Source organism: Physeter macrocephalus, chromosome 2, assembly GCF_002837175.3.
Source record: "Physeter macrocephalus isolate SW-GA chromosome 2, ASM283717v5, whole genome shotgun sequence".
NCBI lineage: Eukaryota > Metazoa > Chordata > Mammalia > Artiodactyla > Physeteridae > Physeter > Physeter macrocephalus.
Window position 1 is genome coordinate 74,905,116 of NC_041215.1, and position 20,465 is coordinate 74,925,580.

General features: G+C 40.9%; 1 protein-coding gene across 4 annotated transcripts in view; it reads left to right on the top strand.

Annotated features, from left to right (window-relative positions):
• Nucleotides 1-17,906, top strand: part of DHRS9 (dehydrogenase/reductase 9) — a 26,591-nt gene extending 8,685 nt beyond the window's left edge. Inside the window, exons 2-7 of one of the 4 annotated variants that reach the window (XR_008618637.1) lie at nt 1,444-1,814; nt 3,241-3,499; nt 7,486-7,649; nt 10,916-11,366; nt 13,026-13,065; nt 15,242-17,906. Coding sequence is in view for 3 of the 4 variants with exons in the window: in XM_055088370.1 (XP_054944345.1) it covers nt 1,502-1,814; nt 3,241-3,499; nt 7,486-7,649; nt 10,916-11,169 (990 nt within the window). In the remaining variant the exon portion in view is untranslated. Of the gene's footprint in view, nt 1-1,443; nt 1,815-3,240; nt 3,500-7,485; nt 7,650-10,915; nt 15,216-15,241 lie in introns of those variants that run through there. The other 3 variants (XM_055088371.1, XM_055088370.1, XM_007110944.3) reach the window with 3 other exon arrangements.
• Nucleotides 17,907-20,465: the final 2,559 nt, after the last annotated feature.

The following is a 20,465-nucleotide window of genomic DNA, read 5'->3' on the forward strand; positions in this document are numbered from 1 at the left end:
TCTTCCCGGACCAGGGCACGAACCCGTGTCCCCTGCATCGGCAGGCGGATTCTCAACCACTGCGCCACCAGGGAAGCCCCTTGCTCTCTTTTTAATTAGTACAAATCTTATGCAGATATTCTTTGAGATTCTATGGTTATTGTTTCTCTTCAGAATTTCACCCACTAGTATAAAATTGCCTGGAACAATTGTCACTATGTCAGTTGCCAAATGATGATTTGCTAATTCCATCATTCCGTTTACACTTATTAACTGGCATATTAAGTTTCCTATAAAATGAAGCAGGCAATGTGCCCTCTCTGAGAAGGCTGTTAAGAGGATCAAAGGAGACCTCTATGGAAAAGTGCAGTACAGAATGCTTCATAAATGTAAGCCATTGTTTTACTATTGCTCACCTTAGGCCTGCCATCGGCCAAACACAACGACACAGAAAATTTCCACTCTCTGCTCTAGGGCACGTGAAACCCCATGAGTATTTGCATTTTTCACAAAATTCCCTTGGGAGTTCGGATTGCAGTAAAGGCTACCGAATCCATTCAGGGAATATAGTCAACATTTAGTTATTTGACAATTATTTATCAAGACCAGGACATGAACAAAACACTATACTAATTGAATGTATAAACATGAAATTTCCTTAAAATGTCTAAATATGAAATTTTGCAAGAGTTGGTTACACCACCCCTCAAAATTATATATTTTTAATGTATTTATATATTTGAGAAGGGGAAATCCTGCTACATGGACATGATTTGCAACAAATGAATAACTCCTACAGAGGGAAGATTTGGAGAAACGATACCAATTTTTTACCCCACGATAGTCTAAAAACCTGACTGCTTTAGAAATAGTCACAGCTATATCACAAGAATCAACTAGTTTGCACAAACCTACCATCTACATCTGATTTATGTTTATCAGTTAATAATTCTTTTACTCTTTTTTTCTTTCTTTAGCTATAGATCTTTTGGCAGGAAAAACAGATGAAAGCAGAGCCCAAATTTTCCATGATAAGTGAAGATATATTACACTATTTTTTATCTTAACAGAAATAATCTGTTCCTTGTAAAGCAATAGAAATAAAATTGTGTGTATGTGTGCACATGAGTGTGTGTGTGTATCATTCTATCTGTATGTATGTTTGTATTCCTTATTAAGGAAAGAAATATTTGTATATATATGCAGGAAATAAATGTCTTATCAACCCAATGACCTGTGTCAACTTTGCCATTACTTTTTCTACTACTTGGTTAGTTTTTGCATTACTTTAGAGGAGTGTTTTAGCACTTAAATGGCCATCTTCCCAACCAAATAAGAGTTATTGTATTTTTAACTATCCATTTATCCACTCAAATGCATTAAGATATCTTAAGTTCATCACTCCTGGGTTATAATGCCTTAATGGTTCTAATTTGAATTCTCTTTCTAATTTTGAACACTCAGGACGCCATCTTCTTTTACTGTTCAAGAAAGAAGTGTCTCTGTCATACACAGGGGGAAAATGCTCTTTTGGGTGTTAGCCCTCCTGATCCTTTGTGGTTTTCTATGGCATTATAAAGGACAGCTAAAGATCACGGACATCACTGATAAGTACATTTTCATCACTGGGTGTGACACTGGCTTTGGAAACTTGGCAGCCAGAACTTTTGATAAAAAAGGATTTCATGTAATTGCTGCCTGTCTGACTGAATCAGGATCAACAGCTTTAAAGGAAGAAACCTCAGAGAGGCTTCATACTGTGCTTCTGGATGTAACTGACCCAGAAAGTGTCAAGAGGACTTCCCAGTGGGTGAAAAACCAAGCAGGGGAGAAAGGCGAGTGATGTGGGGATGGGAAGAATGGAAGGGGGGTTGAGAAGTTACCAAAGCTAAATAAAATGTGTTCTGATTTTAAATAGTTTCTCCAAAAAAATGTTTCCTAAATACCAGCTGTGTACTGGAGAAGATTGGAGAAATTTTAGAATAACCCCTGAGTAGTTCTAAGTTGCAAGCTCTCTACATGCATGAGAGACACAGTCCACGTTATCCTAAGTCCCAGTGGGTGAATTTAGAACTGAGATAGAGGTATTAACTTTTCCTGGTCTTTTCCTGTGAAGTGCTACTCTAGCCCCCTGCACAGCAAAGAACTTGGGGCTAAAAGCTACAGGAGATCATGGGGGCAATCTCCAAATTGTCATCTGGATTGGGACCCACTTCTCACTACAAGATGGTTCCAGAGCTCACACATTTTCACTGGGAAAGGAAGGAAATGGTCTGAGGATCTGAGCAAAGGTGTCTTAGATAGTCGTGATAGAGTAGTGAGTCACTGGACCTCATTCTGCCTCAGATTCTGCAAAGATGGCAGCATTCTGAACTAGAATACTTTTATTGGCTTGGATCAAGTTTGAAATATTCTCATGAATGAAGATATTTGAGTCCACAAGGGAAAAAACAAATGTATGTGATTTTTCTCTATCACATCTTCATCATATAGTTGAGACTCTGAAAACTTTCAAAGGCAATGGTTTGATGAGGCTCCAGTTATTTTTTAATGCTTGAATTCCAAACACCTTTAACAATATTAAATGCTCCCCACCATAAAATAAGCCAAGTGAATGACTGGATTTTTACCAAAACTAACTGCGAAATAGATCAATGTTGTTCTTTGTCTATAAAGAACTGTTTTTTTGTTTGTTTGTTTTTTGTTTTTTTTTCTTTCGGTACCCGGGCCTCTCACTGCCGTGGCCTCTCCCGCTCCGGACGCGCAGGCCCAGCGGCCATGGCCCACGGGCCCAGCCGCTCCGCGGCATGTGGGATCCTCCCGGACCGGGGCGCGAACCCGTGTCCCCTGCATCGGCAGGCGGATTCTCAACCACTGCGCCACCAGGGAAGCCCTAAAGAACTGTTTATAAATATTCTCTGGATTTGCCATCTAGCACGGTAGGAAAAATCGACCAATTTACTCACATCTGAGATTAAAAAGCAAAGAGTGTCACTCAGACAGTATCAGTATTTGATATTCAGAAGCAGAAACAGAAGAATTGTGAGATTGGCTTCCAGTCACAGAACTTCAGCCATTTCAGTTTAGCCTCTCACCCTCTGTGCTCTCACTTCCCAAGACAGCAAAGTATTTCAAAGCAGGAAGGAGTATGACTAGAGGAGAAAATGGCACCATCAGGTAAAGCAAGGGCTGTATTTCCATCAAGGATGCCCATATAATGCCACCTTCTACCACACCTCCTTCCCTTCCTCTCTGTTCTAGGTCTCTGGGGTCTGATCAACAATGCTGGTGTTCTCGGCGTGCTGGCGCCCACCGACTGGCTGACAGTGGAGGACTACAGAGAACCTATTGAAGTGAACCTGTTTGGACTCATCAGTGTCACGTTAAATATGCTTCCCTTGGTCAAAAAAGCTCGGGGGAGGGTTATCAACGTCTCCAGCATTGGGGGTCGGCTTGCATTCAGCGGAGGGGGCTATGCTCCATCCAAATATGCAGTAGAAGCCTTCAATGACAGCTTAAGGTAAAGCGAAGGTGGGCATATTAGAAAATAATAGGTGTTAACATTCACTGAACATTTATTTATGTACCAGACACTATATTTGGTGCTTTACGCTATTCCCAATTTATAGATGATACCACTGTAACTAAGAGAGATGAAGTAACTTGCCCAAGGTCACCCAGCTGTCAAGTGGTAGAATTGAGATTTGAACATAGTTCTGTCGAAGTCTTTTTTCCTTTTTGCATTAGTGCATGATGTGGATAGTGGTGGCAAATTTATATTCAACAGATCAGCTTATTTAACAGGGAATCACAGAGAGAACCTAAATCAGGTCTCTCTGTTGGTGTTACTGTCAGCTGCAGACACAACAGTAACATTTTATTTAAACCCTCGGTAGAAAATTATCTGGTAAATAATGACTCAGCTATGCAGCATTTTATTTCCTCCTGTTGCAAGTTCTGGACTCAAACCTCACACGCTATATCTGAATGTATGGTAACCTCCCCAGCCCCACCCCAAGGACAAGAAAGACAGCTTTCCTCTGATGCTTCCATTTCCAAACGAAACTCAGAGTAGGAGCTTGCTAATCAGAGGTGAAGATTCTGCTACCACCAGAAAGCACTGACCACATCTTTTTGCTGTGTGCTATCAGAGAATCCCAGAGCATAAAACCATAAGACGACCGATTTAATAAACAAAGTCCCCCAGCTCAATGTGCACAGACATGAATTACTTTGGGTTTATGATGTTTGAGGTTCACTGGGCTTCTTAAATCTCTAGGTTTATACCTTTTGACAGATTTGGGGAGTTTTCAGCCATTGTTTCTCCAAACTTTTTTTTTTTCTACAATCCATTATTCCTCCTCCTAGGATTCTAACACAAATGTTAGACCTTTTGGTTTTGTACCACAGATCCCTATGTTTCTGTTCACCTTTTCAATTACTTTTCTCTTTGCTGTTCAGATTAGGTAATTTCTAATGATTTGTCTTCAAATTCACTGCTTTTCCTTCATCTTCTCCATTTTACTAATAAGTAAGTCCAGCCAGTAAATATTTTATTTTGATTATTGTATTTTTCAAGTGTAAAATTTTCATTTGGTTCTTCTTTATCTTTTCTTTCTTTTCTGAAAGCTTTCTTTCTTTCTCTCTCTTTCTCTCTCTCTCTCCCTCCCTCTCTCTTCCTTTCTTCAGAAAGAAAGAGAAAAAAAAGAAAGAAAGAAAGAAAGAAAGAAAGAAAGAGGAAGGAGGGAAGGAAGGAAGAGAGGAATGAAAGAGCGAGAGGATGAAAGAGCGAGGGAGGAAAGATGGAAGTGAAGGAGGGAAAGAAGAAGAAAGAGGGAGGGAAGAAAGAAAGAAAGGATGGAAGGAAGGAAGGAAGGAAGGAAGAGGAGTACCCGCTCTCTCTGAGCATTAGGATCCCCCACGCCAACTCCTCAAGCCAGAACAATGGGCTTCGCCTGGAGTTCTCTCTGTTTATGAATTGGGTCTCTCCTGGAATTCTTTCCTTCTACTTCTGAGTTTTGAGATTGATTTGAGTCCAGACCAGGGATCTAGAGCAGTGGAAATATAGGAAACCCACGTTTGGTTCAGTGGTATTTCAAAATCTACTCTTCTTCCCTACTTTGCCTACTAACATTTGCTTTTTAGAGTTTTTAAATAGCTGCTCCATGCATTCTCTCCAGGTATTGTAGCTGCTTTCAATGGGAGAGACAGGAATATGTGTGCTTAATGCATCTTACCTGAAACCAGAACCTGTGACTGTCAGTTCAAAGCCTCTAAACTGCAAATGGTTATATCAGTTAACGTTCTCATGGGAAATGGAGGCACATTAAAATTGGGTCAATGGAGCAGATTTACTGAAAGGACTGTTTGCAGACAGGGGAGCTGTGCAGGGAAATCTCAAAAGGTAGTGTAGTTTCTAGGAGTTAGTGCCACCAGAGGTATATCTGTCCACCGGACTGAAGGGACAAGGAGACAGGGCTGTCTCCTGAACCTGGATACATAGAGGCTATCACCTTCAGGTGAGGGATGAAACCAACCAGTGTCCACACGGCAGGAGGAATAACTAGCTCAACCTCTTCTCATCACTCCCTCTGATCTCCCACCAGTACTCCCAACTGACTGTACCCAACAGAAGGTAAAATCCCAGATAGTAGTGCAGGAAGAAGGGTGGAGGGGACTAGAGGAGCAAATGGAGGGTATCCAGCAGAGTGTGCCTTAGGGAAGAAAGACAAATTAGATATAGCCTTTTCTTTGATTTATACATTTATTCAACCAGCATGTGTTGAAAGCACATGTTAAAGTTTGTAATCTAAACCATGGATCTAGGCTTAGCTTACCAGTAAAAGGTCAGATTATTCCATGGAGACTAACAAAAACAGAGCAACTCCATTTTGCCATTTAATCTGGTTGCCTGGTTTGATTCTCCCAGGAAATAAACACAATAGCATTAGAACAACACTTCTCAAACAGTAAATCACCAGAGGATTTTGTCAAAATGCAGATTCTGATTCAGTGGGTCTCAGGTGGGTCCTGAGTTTCTGCATTTCTAAGAAGTACCCAAGTACTGCCTGTGATTCGGGAATCGCACTTTGATTAGCAGGGTCATGGGGAACCTCCATTAGTCTCTTTGGTTGCCCTTTAGTTCCGTGATTTCAGCAACAGTATCCTAATAAAATTTTAGTATACTTAGGGATTTACTCACTTTTAAAAAGAGATTTCAACTGACGGGCTTGTAGGATTACAATGCAACTATACCATGCTTGAAATTAACCAATAAGGGTGTTTATCTCTTTCTAAGGCTTGGAGCTGGTATTAGAAATGCTACTGTGTATTCAGGCCACACTCCAGTGACAGCTACAGAATTTCTATATTATAAGAGGATTAGGAGCAGCAGTCCAATTGGGAGAAGGCTGGGGCTCTTTAAAGCTATATTTGCCCAGCAAGCCTGCTGGTTTCATACTGGTTTTACTTACCTGGTAAGCTTAGTTGTGGACTTAAAGTTAAAGTTAAACTTAAAGTCATGTTATTGACTTAAAGTCAGTAACATAGACTATATGTTATTTTCGTGAGCACATGGAGAGACAAGGCTTCCCAAATACCCCCTTGGCACTGCTACATTCCAAAATCCAAAGGGGATCAGAAAATAGGTGAGAAAAATACAATTAAGTTGGAAAATAATCTTTTTAATTTTAATGCAAGCAATATACATTTCAAAATCTTTCAAGGTCAAGCTAATTTGCATTTTTAGTAAAATATACTTCAAACTAGACAATAGGTATGTTTCTAGAAAGCAGAACCTAAGATAAACCACATTTTAAGTTCACTGGTAGAGTTCTTTGAAAAATGTTATGGTGAGGACTTCTGTTAAAATGAATAACTACTTCCTTATATATTCCTAGTGGAAAGAGAAATTAAATTTAGGGAACAATTATTCATAAACCGTTTGTAATACTTTGGTTTGCTTTAAAGAAAGGGGCACCATATTCCCTTAAAACCATGTCTCCCGGTAAACCAGTAGACTATTGGTTTTCCAAGTCGACATGATGAAAGAGCTTGCCAAGCAGCATAGGGAGCAGGTTATTCAGGTCAGGGATGGTCATATTGTATCCCTCAGCACCCCTCATTTGTGCTGTAATCTCCTCACATTCCTGGAGGAGAGGTAAACTTGACAATCCAGGCCAGCCATTAGTCGATTTCACCATCAGGTAGTTTGAGTACTGAGAAGAACCTTGTCCCTAACCCAAATGCTTGTCAGCTTAATGAGACATTATCTTTTGGGGGAACACTGCACTGGGGGTGGGTCTACCCAGATCCCTTTCCTGTTCTGCCACGAAACCAGCCCTCACTTCACCACCCTGAACTTCAGTTTCCTCATCTGCAAACTGAGAGGGTAGAACAAGATGCTCTTTCCCATGCACCCCATTCCATGATTCCATGAGAAGATTCATAAGTGAACATTCTCCAAGTAAGCCTGGATTAAACATCTTCTATGGGCTCTTTTCACAGGCGGGACATGAAAGCTTTTGATGTGCACGTCGCATGCATTGAACCAGGATTGTTCAAAACAGATTTGTCAGATCCAGTAAAGACCACCGAAAGAAAACTCACCATTTGGAAGCATCTGTCTCCAGACATCAAACAACAATACGGAGAAGGCTACATCGAAAAAAGTGAGTTTCTGGGTGGACCCAGGGTCCTCTGGTATTCATTGTCCTAGACAGCTGGAAGGAGACTCAAACATAATTGAAAAAATAAGGTTCTCATGGTAATACACCAATAGAGATCTCAAATATAGATCAGGGATCCTTATTAATTCCAGTGTCATCTCTTGCTCCTCCAAGTGTTTATAAACACTTACTGAGCATTTACTAAGTGCCAAGTTCTATACTAAGTGCCTTATAAATTATATCATTTATTCCTCAAAAGAACTAGAGTAGTGAGCAGAGGCTTGGAAAGGTGAAATGTCCTACCCAAGTTTATACAACTCCCCCAGGCGTGCCTGGACTGGAGCCCACGGTCTTCACCTCTACCCAAACCTCCTCTTTTAGGTAATCACTGACCACTCATTCAACATTGTTCAAGGATTTATGGAGGTTACAAAATATAAAGACTCAGACTTTGACCCTTAACTAGCTTACAATCTAGTTGACAACAAAATGTAAGCAGATGAGACTGAACAATGAGACCGTACAACATGCAAGAAACTTTATCCTTTATTTCTGAGACACAACCCAACAGCCCAGAAGGGGTGCTAGATAGTATGTTCTCTAATTACCAAGAAATTCAGCACAGGATAAAAAGTACTGCTAGTTAAGAAGCCTTTATAGGAAAGGTCAGGTTTGAATAAGGCTTAAACAGGAAGAAATTATTTGGGTGGAAGTCTTCTGGAGCAGGAATGCATGGGAAATGGGGACGGAAGGAAAAGTAACAAAAGTCAGACTGAGTCAGGGTTAGAGGAATAATCATAAAGATTAGATAATGATGACTAACACATAATGAACATTTACTATGTACTTGTCACCATTCTAAGTGTTTTACACAAACTCTTTCATTTAAAATGCCCAAATCTTCCCTGGTGGCGCAGAGGTTGAGAATCCGCCTGCTGATGCAGGGGACACGGGTTCGCGCCCCGGTCCGGGAAGATCCCACAGGCCGCGGAGCGGCTGGGCCCGTGAGCCATGGTTGCTGAGCCTGCGCGTCCGGAGCCTGTGCTCCGCAACGGGAGGGGCCACAACAGTGAGAGGCCCGCGTACCGCAAAAAAATAAATAAATAAAAAATAAAATAAATAAAATACCCAAACAAACCCTCTGAATTTTATAGAAACAGAGGCACAAGGATGTAACTTGCCCAAAGTGGCACAGCTAGTAAGTGGAAGAGCAAGATCTAAACCCAGACAGCCTGACTTCGCCATCGATTCTCGGGCCGTGCACTGTAACAGGGAAGAGGCATTGAGAAACTGCTGGAACTTCCTGTATCAGGGGCCCACCTACACGTCAAACGTCCTGGCCCTGTTAGTTTACTTGCCATTCCTCGAACACTTACTAAGCTTCTGCTTTGAGCCAAAGAGCGCTCCACCTAATTTTGTGTCACTCTAACCCCAGCTGTGATCTTACCTCTTCATCAGCAGGCTTGGGAAGACAGCCGACTGTAGCAAGATTCAAGGCCAGGAATTTTCAAGCTGGAGCCAAAAGCCTAGTCAGATCCACCTCGGGAGGCTTTTAGACTGACTGACTTCCCCAGCCACCTCACTACACACACACACACACACACACACACGCGCGCGCGCGCACACGCACACACACACATGCACACACACACACACGCACACACACATAGGTCAACTAGAGCATCTGGTTTGACAAACCTCCCAGTGCTGATATGTCACTATGTGTAGGGTTACAACCACTGCCATTAAACGCTCTGTTTCTTACTCACGTACCGCCTCTGAAGGTTCTAAGTAAGTTCGGAAACAAAATCCCTCATTGAAAAGAGCTTTCCCTGTTTGATGGTGACCTTGATACTTTCTAAGTGCCTGTGAATATATCATCAACTTCCATCTCAAAATTATTTTTGACTTGGCCCCTGGGTCAGGTGTCCTTTCTCAGAATTCCCAAAGGCTTAGAGCCCTATTTTGTCCTGGGTGCTCATTAGAGTTTTCTGAGCCAGGACCTCAAGGTCAGCCAGACTCATAGCTCCAAAGTCACTCACAAATGTAAGTTCACCTTGCTTCATTTCACAAGGTGGAGTAGTAGGAGTTTAAAATTGACTAAGACTTAACGAGCTAGCCTCAATTAGACTCTTTGAACAACTTTTGGCTACTGGCCCTGAAGTAGAAAGAAAGATTTAACACAATAGATTTTCCCTTGAGAAGACACAACTCAAGGTATGTTTTAAGAGCTTAGGAGGAATGCTCCAAGCCATCACCACTCCCTTGATAAAATACTTGCCTCTTTAAAGGTATCTTAGCTTGGCACTTCCCTGGTGGCGCAGTGGTTAAGAGTCTGCCTGCCAGTGCAGGGGACACAGGTTTGAGCCCTGGTCTGGGAAGATCCCAAATGCCACGGAGCAACTAAGCCCGTGTGCCACAACTACTGAGGCTGTGCTCTAGAGCCGCAAGCCACAACTACTGAGCCCGTGTGCTGCAACTACTGAAGCTGACGCCCCTAGAGCCTGTGCTCCACAATAAGAGAAGCCACTGCAAGGAGAGCACATGCACCGCAACAAAGAGTAGCCCCTGCTCACCGCAACTAGAGGAAGACCGTGCACAGCAACGAAGACCCAATGCAGCCAAAAATAAATAAATTTATTATTTTTTTTAAAGTATCTTAGCTCGTTACTCAAACACTTCTTTTACCTGAGAAGCAGGATACCTTTAGCTTCCTGAGTCAGGACTTTGGGAGATAATTCTCTCTTTATTCACTGACTTATAGAGGCACATGTTATATGAGTGTACGCACACAAAGGCACAAGCACATGTGCACACTCACATTTCCTATAAACTTAGTACTCCCGTAAAGCAAATTCGGAATCAAACTACTAACTTCCTGGGTTCAGGAGCCTCAGAGATTTTATAAAGTATCTTTCCTACATTGGTTTAAAGTAGCACTTCTCAAAGTTTGGTCCGTGGACCAGCACCATCAGCATCACCTGGAAACTTGATAGAAGTGCAAATTCTTGGGTTCCACTTCATACTCACTGAGTCAGAAACTAGAGGTGGGACCTGGCTTTTAACAAGCCCTCTAGGAGATTCTGCTTCTCGCTCAAGTTTGAGAGCCAGCGGTCTAAAGAAATCACTGTTGCATCCTTTTCTGAGGAATAGATAGAAACCCATCACAAGGGGATCCAGTTATAATGGCAAATTCAAAATAAATTCCCTCACTGCATCCTCCCCTTTGCAACCTAGCCTCACACTCCCCTATTCCTCTTCTTCCACAGAGCAAATGTGCTTTTGTCGCTTTTTTACAGGTCTAAACAAGCTGAAAGGCACTACATCCCTTGGGAACATGGACCTTTCCCTGGTGGTGGAATGCATGGACCACGCTCTCACAAGTCTCTTCCCTAAAACCCATTATGTTGCTGGAAAAGATGCCAAAACTTTCTGGATTCCTCTGTCTCACATGCCAGCAGTTTTGCAAGACTTTTTATTGTTGAAAAAGAAAGTAGAGCTGGCCAATCCCAAGGCAGTGTGACTCAGCTGACCACAAACACCTGCCCCAGGCTATGAGACTGGCTGATTCCAAGGACACATCTCCTTCTCCATCTCATTCTTTACCTAATCCAACCTGGACTCATTTAGATGATGCTTCTTTTGGTAAAAGAAGAGATCCCACCATCACTGATGATGTCCCAGGGTCCCTTCTCAAACTTTATTTGAAAAGATGGGCAGGTATGACACCTGCCCAACATTTCGGCTTTGCCTGCTTGGTATGATGTAAGGAAAATGGGAAGGCTTTCCCATCCAAAATGATCTCCACCCCTTGCCTGCCCCATGCTTCTAGTCCACAGCACTTAAAAGTAACTCCTGAATGTTAAATATTTGTCCCTTATCAAAACATTGAGAGATAATGAGTACTTTCATAAGTGGATTAGGTGTGTTATCTTGCTGAGAGTAAGATTAAGAATAAGGATTAGAACTCAGTTCTGTGAGCTTTGATGGAGGCAAGAAAAGGAAGTGTAATGAAGCATTATGGAACTGGTATAAGCTAAAGGGCAGCAGAAAAAGACTAGGTAAGACTACAAGTAGGAGGGAAGGAAAAGGAGAAAAGGAATAGGAGGACTGAAAAAAAGAAACAAGTGTCAAAGTAGAGGTAGGGAGATTCCAAGACAAGCCTGCCTATCCTAGAGGGAACTACAGAGGACGGACAGCTTCTTCGAGGCCACTGTGAACATTGATGCCCATACAGCTCTCTGTGGAAGGATGGTAACAACAGAGGAACCAGTCATTCCAAAAGAAGAAAAATGTAGAGCATGTGTGTTTATTCTGGTTTATTGTAAATATAACAAGACATAGACTATCTGATACAATTACACCTGAGATGGTTGGAAATCCAATATTTGAGGGGTCTCTGAAGCCCCATGAAAATACAGAGCTAAATTCAAAGACTCTCTTTCACCTACAGTTACAGTGAGAGCAGGTCTGCTCCTGGCTCATATCATGGTTCTAAATTGGGTTGACTCTGGACCCACCCCCCCATCCAAAAGAAACAGCTGCCTAAACGGATGTTTGCCCAAAGCCCAGCGCCCAGCCCAGTATCACTCACAGAGTTTGGCTGAATATTTACACGAAAAGCCCAAATTGTCAAAATTTAACATTTGCTGCAGATTAATGTAGGGTGAAACAGCGGGAGAAATTATCTAGTGTGCATATTTGTGTGTACGTGCACACACACACTGAGCTTACTGTGAAGAAACTATTTAATGTCTGCTGCTTGAAACCATGTCACTTAGAAGATATCAGTAATTCAATTCATTTACACTCATCTTTCAGGAAACATATGCCTATGAGGTAGTTTCCTCCTTTCACATTTGCAACATACTGATGACTTTGAAAAATCACATTTCCAATGGTGTCAGGTCCACCTGAAAATATATTTCATTATTTTGAGAGAAGATGCACTCATCCTTTTTGCATGAAAATGAAGAAAATCACAGCAAGAATCAGATAGAAAAATTCTTGGGCAAAGTTATCTCAGCTATCATCACTACCTACTTATGAACTCATCTCCATCTTGGTCCTAGCCCCAGAGACAGTCCACCTATAGATTCCTGATTTCTTCTGGTTGCAATTAACCACCTATGGGTTAGGTGACTGTCACTCGGCTTGTCCTTGGAGCTGAAGTTCATCTGCATTGTTTGCTGGGGCTCCTCCTTCTCACCTTGAATTCCTAGATCTTGGCTTCATTTCATTGCTTTAAAAACATCTAGCCTGCTTCTCCCTGACCTTCTGGGCCTCCAGGGCTTTAGAATCTGCAGGAACCTCCTTTGTTAAACTTTCCACCGTGTTGTTGGGCTTACCTAATGGTGTTATTTCCTTTGTTTCACCTAGACCTGAGCGCTTTACTCATTTCTCCAAGTAGCTACAATTGGTAAGTCCCTGTTTCACCCAACCAAAAAAAATGCTGTACTTAAATGAATGCTCTCAAATAAGATATCACCTTAAAATGAAACCAAATATATTCATCCAAGCAACTTTTAAAGCTTTTTCAACTAAATGACAAGGTGGGGGCATTTGGAGTAGAAAGGCGTAGTCTCAACAAAAGCACAAGACCTGGGAGGGAGGGAGGGACTCACGGGGGAGGGACATGGGAAGGTCACGGCACCAGGAGTCTGAACTATGGGTTCCTAGACATCTCTCCATCTCACCATCACCTCTCATATTCTCTGTGCTCTTGGGGAAATACATTTTTATCAATAATATTTTGGTGGACATATGTGCTGGGCTTTCTGCTAAGCACTGGCCTATAGTCAGGAACAAAATGGATATGGTCCCTTCCTTCACAGAGCTTAAGGTAATCCAAAGGTTGAGGCTGCCACTCAGAATGCCTTAGAGGAGCTTCTCCAGGAATCTCTGGTCAAGAGGAATTGAGACGCCGTCTTCTGCCACATTGAGCTTGGGAGGTCCTTCCCCACTTAGTCTGGAGGGACCAGGAGAACTTCCCAGATGTTCCCTCTGGTCTGATCTAAAAATCCATCTGTGTCTGATATAGCTCTATCTGAACAATATAGTCAAATCTGGAGTTTCTATCTCCCTCGCCCCACCTACCCTTTCCCAGTCCAGCACCAACTACTGTCAATTTTATCTCCTGAGGAGACCTCACGTCCATCTACTTCTCTTCATGTCCAGTGCAACCATCTGCTCAAGCGTCCATCATCTCTTATCTCAACTATAGCATATTTACCCTTTGTGTGTAGCTTCAATGATTTCTCCTCACTGCAGTCAGATTGTTCAAAATTAAAATCTGATCATGCTGGTCTTCTCCCCACCTCCACTTTCCTAACCCCTTCAGTATGTTCCCATTGCACTTAGACTGGATTAAAATGCATAACACAAACTACGTTGTCCTGGCATGCCTCATGAGCCTCATTTTAGGCTACTATTCTCATTTTGCCATCTCAGGGCCTTTGACCATGCTTCTCCCTAGAACGTTCCGATTTTACCTGCTTATCCAGTTTCCTCATCCTACGATCTCAGCCCCTTCCTCAGGGAAGCGTGTACAATTCCAAAATCTGACCGTCACCTTTTCCTCCCAATTAGGTTCCCATCTTCTACATTCTCACAGCACCCTATAATTTACGTCAGGGCACTTATCACAGTCTGTAATTATGTATTTGTGTGGCTGGTAAGTTAGTTAATATTGGTCTTCCCTATCAGTTTTTTTCTTAACTTTTTATTGACATTGGCAAATTAAAATAGAATAAATTAACAAGTATTTTTTCCAAAAAATGTTTTGTACAAAAATACTGTCAAAATTTCCTAAAAAGCTTTCAACACAGTAGTATTTTTTCATGTACTGAATATAACTTTTAGCACAGTGTCAAAAATATTGAAGACAGAAACAAAATAAAAATCTGTGAAATGTTTGCCACTGATGACATTCCACACCCTATTATTGTCTGTACATATGGGGGAGGGGGACAGCCACCTCGAGAGCGAACAGTATGACTCTCCCTATCAAATTTTAAGTTCCATGATATCAGGAACCATGATGATTTGCTTCTCTTCGTATTCCCTTGCCCAGCACATTACTGGCACATAGACCAGTGTTCAATAAATATTTGTGGAATAAATTCAGAAATCAGCCTGTATTAGCCGTTCTGACTAAGGTGCCGTCTATCACTTAAGATCAAGTTTGCCAGCCTCATTACTTGTGCTATCAATGTGTCAGTTCAACAAAATCCTGTAACTTCCTTAAGCCTTTGAGTACTTCCACAAGGGTTCCCTACCTCTGGTTCTGCTATCAGCATTCCCTCAGAGATTAGTCAGTGTTGCCATAGTGATTTCCCATGACCTGTTGATCCAAAGACACTGTGAAGGAGCCTGCGTCTATGTTGAGACTTCCTGGGTCCAGGGGTCACAGAAAAAGAGAACATTAGAAATCAATTTGTCCAGGAAATTCCCTGGCAGTCCAGGGGTTAGGACTGCGTGTTTTCACTGCAGAGGGCCCAGGTTCAATCCCTGGTCAGGGAACTAAGATCCTGCAAGCCGCGTGATGTGGCAAAAAAAAAAAAAAAAAATCATTTTGTCCATTTCTCTCCCTGTAGGCAGGACATGTCCATGCCATCCAGGCTGAAGAGAATCTCTTCTATTTAAAATCTCTCCAGAAACTCCATAACTTCTGTGGGGAAGCCAGCCCAGCATTTAATGAGGAAAACTTCCAGGAGCTTCTAAGAAAAGTGATCAATTTTGGCTCTTCTCCACCCTATTAATCCCAATAATTCTCAAGAACACAAGAGATAACAGTACCATCGGTGTGGAGGAAAGAGAGAAACATTCGTAAAATGAAAAGCTTTTTAATATTTACAAATTATTTGTGACATCTTAATCTTTGCCACAGTTTATAAGGATAATACTGGCCAACAGTTTCATGAATTTTTGCACGTTGAAAAATAAGACAATTCTGTTGATACTCAATTCAGACATTCTTCCTCAACTCTGTGATTCATTTTTTTAAAACAAAATATGAGTAATATCCATTCTTCGATATGAGGCATTAAAATAGCCAGGGCTCTAATGCAGATTCTGGTTTAGCAAAGTTTCCAAGCTCTTTCTGCACACAGTACATGCCTAGGAAAAAACCAGATCACAGCTCTTGCCTAATTCATTCCTGGAAATAAATAACACTCCAGCCTGAAACAGGTCATGCAAAGCAACATAGCATTCTGTCACATTCTACACCAGCAACTGCCCTGAACAGTTCCATTTCAGTTCCTTTTGAGAAACTGGAGATGGAAAGCATTCTGCTATAGACACATAGCATAAGCCCTGACAAAAACCATCCAGTCCCATGCCTAGGTAAAATATTTACTCTCAGCCCTCTGGGTCTTTTTTTTCCTCCTAGATATGGCAACTAGAACTTGAGCATGATGCCACCCAATTAATGATGGTACCTTTGTTATGGACCAAGTAATCCAAGCAACCTGGCTTCTCACGGGTATAATAAGAAAAATATAGTAATGGTTATTCAACACTCAGTACATGTCAGGTTCTTAATGCATTTGTACACTTTATGAATGATTTTACCTAACCTTAATCATATCTTAGATATGGGGTCTTTTTTGCTTTTTGTTTGTCTTTAATGTGGTAGGAACACAACATGAAATCCACCCTCTTAACAAAGGAAGTGTACAATATGATATTGTAAACTATAGGTACAGTATTGTACAAAAGATCTCAGGAACTCAATCATCTTGCATAAATGAAATTTTACACCAGTTGAACAGCAGCTCTCCTTTTTCCTTTCCCCCCAGTCCCTGGCAACTACCATTCTACCCCCTGCTTCTATGAGTTTGACTATTTTACATGCCTGATATAAGTGGTAACATGCAATATTTGTCTTTCTGTGACTGGTTTCTTACTTATTTTTTAAAAATATTTATTTATTTGTTTGTTTGCACCGGGTCTTAGTTGTGGCAGGTGGGCTCCTTAGTTGTGGCATGAGAACTCTTAGTTGTGGCATGCCTGTGGGATCTAGTTCCCTGACCAGGGATCGAACCCAAGCCCCCTGCATTGGGAGCACAGGGTCTTATCCACTGCTCCACCAGGGAAGTCCCTGTGACTGGTTTATTTCACTTAGCATAATGTCTTTTAGGTTCATCCATGTTGAGGCATATAGAAGGATTTCCTTCTTTGTTAAGGCTGAATAATATCCCAGTGTATGTATATACCACATTTTCTTAATCCATTCATCTGTTGGTCAACATTTAGATTGTTTCCATATTTTGGTTATTTTGAATAGTGCTACTATAAACATGGAAGTGCAAGTATCTCTTTGTGATTCTGATTTCAATTCTTTTGGATAAATGCCCAGAAGTGGGATTTGCTGGATCATATGGTATTTCTATTTTTAATTTTTTGAGGAACCTCCTTAATGTTTTCCATAGCAACTCCACCATTTTACATTCCCATCAACTATTCTTAAGCATTCCAGTTTCTCTACATCCTCACCAACACTTATATTTTGTTTTCTTGATAATAGCCATCCTAACAGGTGTAAGGTGATACTTCAATGTGGTTTTGATTTGCATTATTTGATGATTAGTGATTAGTGATATTGAGCATCTTTTCATGTACCTGTTGGTCATTTGCATATCTTCTTTGAAGAAATGTCTATTCAAGTCCTTTGCCCATTTTTTAATCAGGTTATTTGGTTTTTTTGCTATTAAGTTGGAGTAGTTCCTTATATATTTTGGATATTAGGTATGTTTTTTAGAGATAGAGAAATGAAGTCACAGAGAGGTGAACAATTTGCCCAAGTATGGGCCAGGGTTCAAGTAGGCTAATGCCAGAACTCACACTCAGAACCACTGTAGTATATAGAAATTGAGTCTTACAGAGTATTTTTCTAAACTTAATTACTGGGTCTATAAAAACAAAACCTTAATTAAATTAATCTAACATGAGTATTGTCTAGCTAATAATTATTATGCATAAAAGTAATGCATAATTTTGAGCATATATAAATATACACTCTGTTTTGTTTTCCTATATTCTATTTTTAAATTTTTCTCACTGGTGTTAAAATAACAAAAGCACTTATACATCATTCCTCAGGTCCTTGAAGTTTTCTAACTGGATTTCTAGATTTCTTTTCTTTCCTTCTTTCTATTTTTTTCATTGTTGTTGTTGTTGATTTTATTTATTGTTATTATTGTTGTTAATCATTTCAGGAATTTATATGTAAATACTTTTTTCTAACCTCAATAAAAGCCTTAGATTATCTGTCCTGACCCAAGACCAACTCTGTGAATCTCTTAGCTTTTAAGACCAGAAAAAGGAAAAGGAACAGCAGACTAAGATACTGCAATTACTATGTTTCCTTATGGCTGTATTTTTTTCAATGCAGAGAAATGATGATGTAAGTACCACTGGGATGTGATGGGGCAGACTGTCCTAGTCACTGTGGCTGGCACTAGCCGGGAAATACTAATGAGAGAAATGAGGGGATCTTAGCTGGGCCAGAGTAAGGTCTTCCTAGTGCTAACACCCTGCAATCAAAGATAATACTAGTAAGGTAGCTGGACATTCTGACTTGGCTGGAAGAGGACATGTAGCTTAGAATGTCTCACAGAGATGTTTCCACTAACGACATTCCCAGTACAACAAGTTTCTGCTCCAATACCACTAAAGAATGGGAAGCTCCCCATCTCTTATTACCTTGTTGACTGGCTCTAATTAATAGAATGTTTATTATTTTTGAGCCAAAATCTATCAGTAGAGAGGAAAGAGGAGAGAAAGGGCTGCTATTTCTGCAACCATGCTATTTCTGCAATCATGACAATACTGGTGTGTTCATCGAGTCTTTCAAATGAGCCAGGGTTCACTCAGAGGACTGTTCATGCTTTTTCTCATGTATAGTCTTTACAACTTTTACACAACACGTACTTTTATTGTCCCATCTTACAAATGAGGAGACTGATATCCAAATTGCTTTTCTTTTTAACATCTTTATTGGAGTATAATTGCTTTACAATGGTGTGTTAGTTTCCGCTTTATAACAAAGTGAATCAGCTATACATATACATATATCCCCATATCCCCTCCCTCTTGCGTCTCCCTCCCATCCTCCCTATCCCACCCCTCTAGGTGGTCACAAAGCATGGAGCTGATCTCCCTGTGCTATGCAGCTGCTTCCCACTAGGTATCTATTTTACATTTGGTAGTGTATATATGTCTGTGCCACTCCCTCACTTCGTCCCAGCTTACCCTTCCCCCACATTGCTTTTAACTCTAACAGTTCCTAAATTCCCTTTCGGTTAAAAAAAAAAAAAAAGAGAGAGAGAGAGAAATTAGACAGTGGACTTTAACCCCAAAATGTTTTCTTAAAGTTTTTTTCTGGAACCCTAGAGCCATCATAAATGAAAAACTCTAAAGTTCTGAGTACTGAAAGCATAAGACTACCTCATGGCCAGTGATTCCCAGGCTCCTCCATGCTCTTGAACCCTTGAGAGAAATGATGGACAAGGGTATGCAGGCTCTTCTCATTTTCCTACTTACTCTCCACCCCTGCTGCTAACACCCCTCTAAGAAATACAGCTGTTTTCATGAGCAGAAATACAAACAGTTATTTTCACACTTTACAAATTCCAATGTTCATTCTGAATGAAATAAATAAAAGAGTCTGGTCAGAAATCTCTCCAAACACTCAAGTCTTCTTTATGTCCCCTCCCCCCACTGGCACCTCCTTCCCCTCCAAAGGGAACAGAATCTGATCCTAGTTCTGCCTCAGAGAGGAGTGCTTTTTACCATCAACTTAGGTGAAGACACAGAGGCAGATTTGTCAACACACCAGGGGAAAAACATAAGATAGAATCGGGGTTTCATATGCTCTGTGAGATCTAACTGCAGACTTACAAGACAAAATGATAAAGGGAAAGACACAGGGCTCTGCTGTGGTTCCAAAAAACAAGCATGGGACTCAGAGCCACATTGTGGAAATGACTGATGCGTTTTGTGCAGTATCACTCAAAATGAGCCAACAGTGTGGTGTAATGATATGATGTAACCACCCTCCCCCTTCCCCTCCCCGCATAAGGAGAAAAAAAAGTAAATGATGCTTTGATTTTTTTTAAACCTTACTTTTACAACATATAGAGTAAGGTTGGAGATGGCTGCAAAATTTTACCATTGCTCTGAGCACTGATGAAAGAAATTAAAGATGATACAAATAGATGGAGAGATATACCATGTTCTTGGAATGGAAGAAACAACACTGTGAAAATGACTATACTACACAAAGCAATCTACAGATTCAGTGCAATCCCTAACAAACTACCAATGGCAATTTTCGCAGAACTAGAACAAAAAATTTCACAATTTGTATGGAAACACAAAAGACCCCGAATAGCCAAAGCAATCTTGAGAAACAAAAACGGAGCTGGAGGAATCAGGCTCCCTGACTTCACACTATACTACAAAGATACAGTAATCAAGGCAGTATGGTACTGGCACAAAAACAGAAATATAGATCAATGGAACAGGATAGAAAGTCCAGAGAAAAACCCACGCACATATGGTCACTTTATATTTGATAAAGGAGGGAAGAATATACAGTGGAGAAAAGACAGCCTCTTCAATAAGTGGTGCTGGGAAAACTGGACAGCTACATGTAAAAAAATGAAATCAGAACACTCCCTAACACCATACACAAAAATAAACTCAAAATGGATCAAAGACCTAAATGTAAGGCCAGACACTATCAAACTCTTAGAGGGAAACATAGGCAGAACACTCTATGACATAAATCACAGCAAGATCCTTTTTGACCCA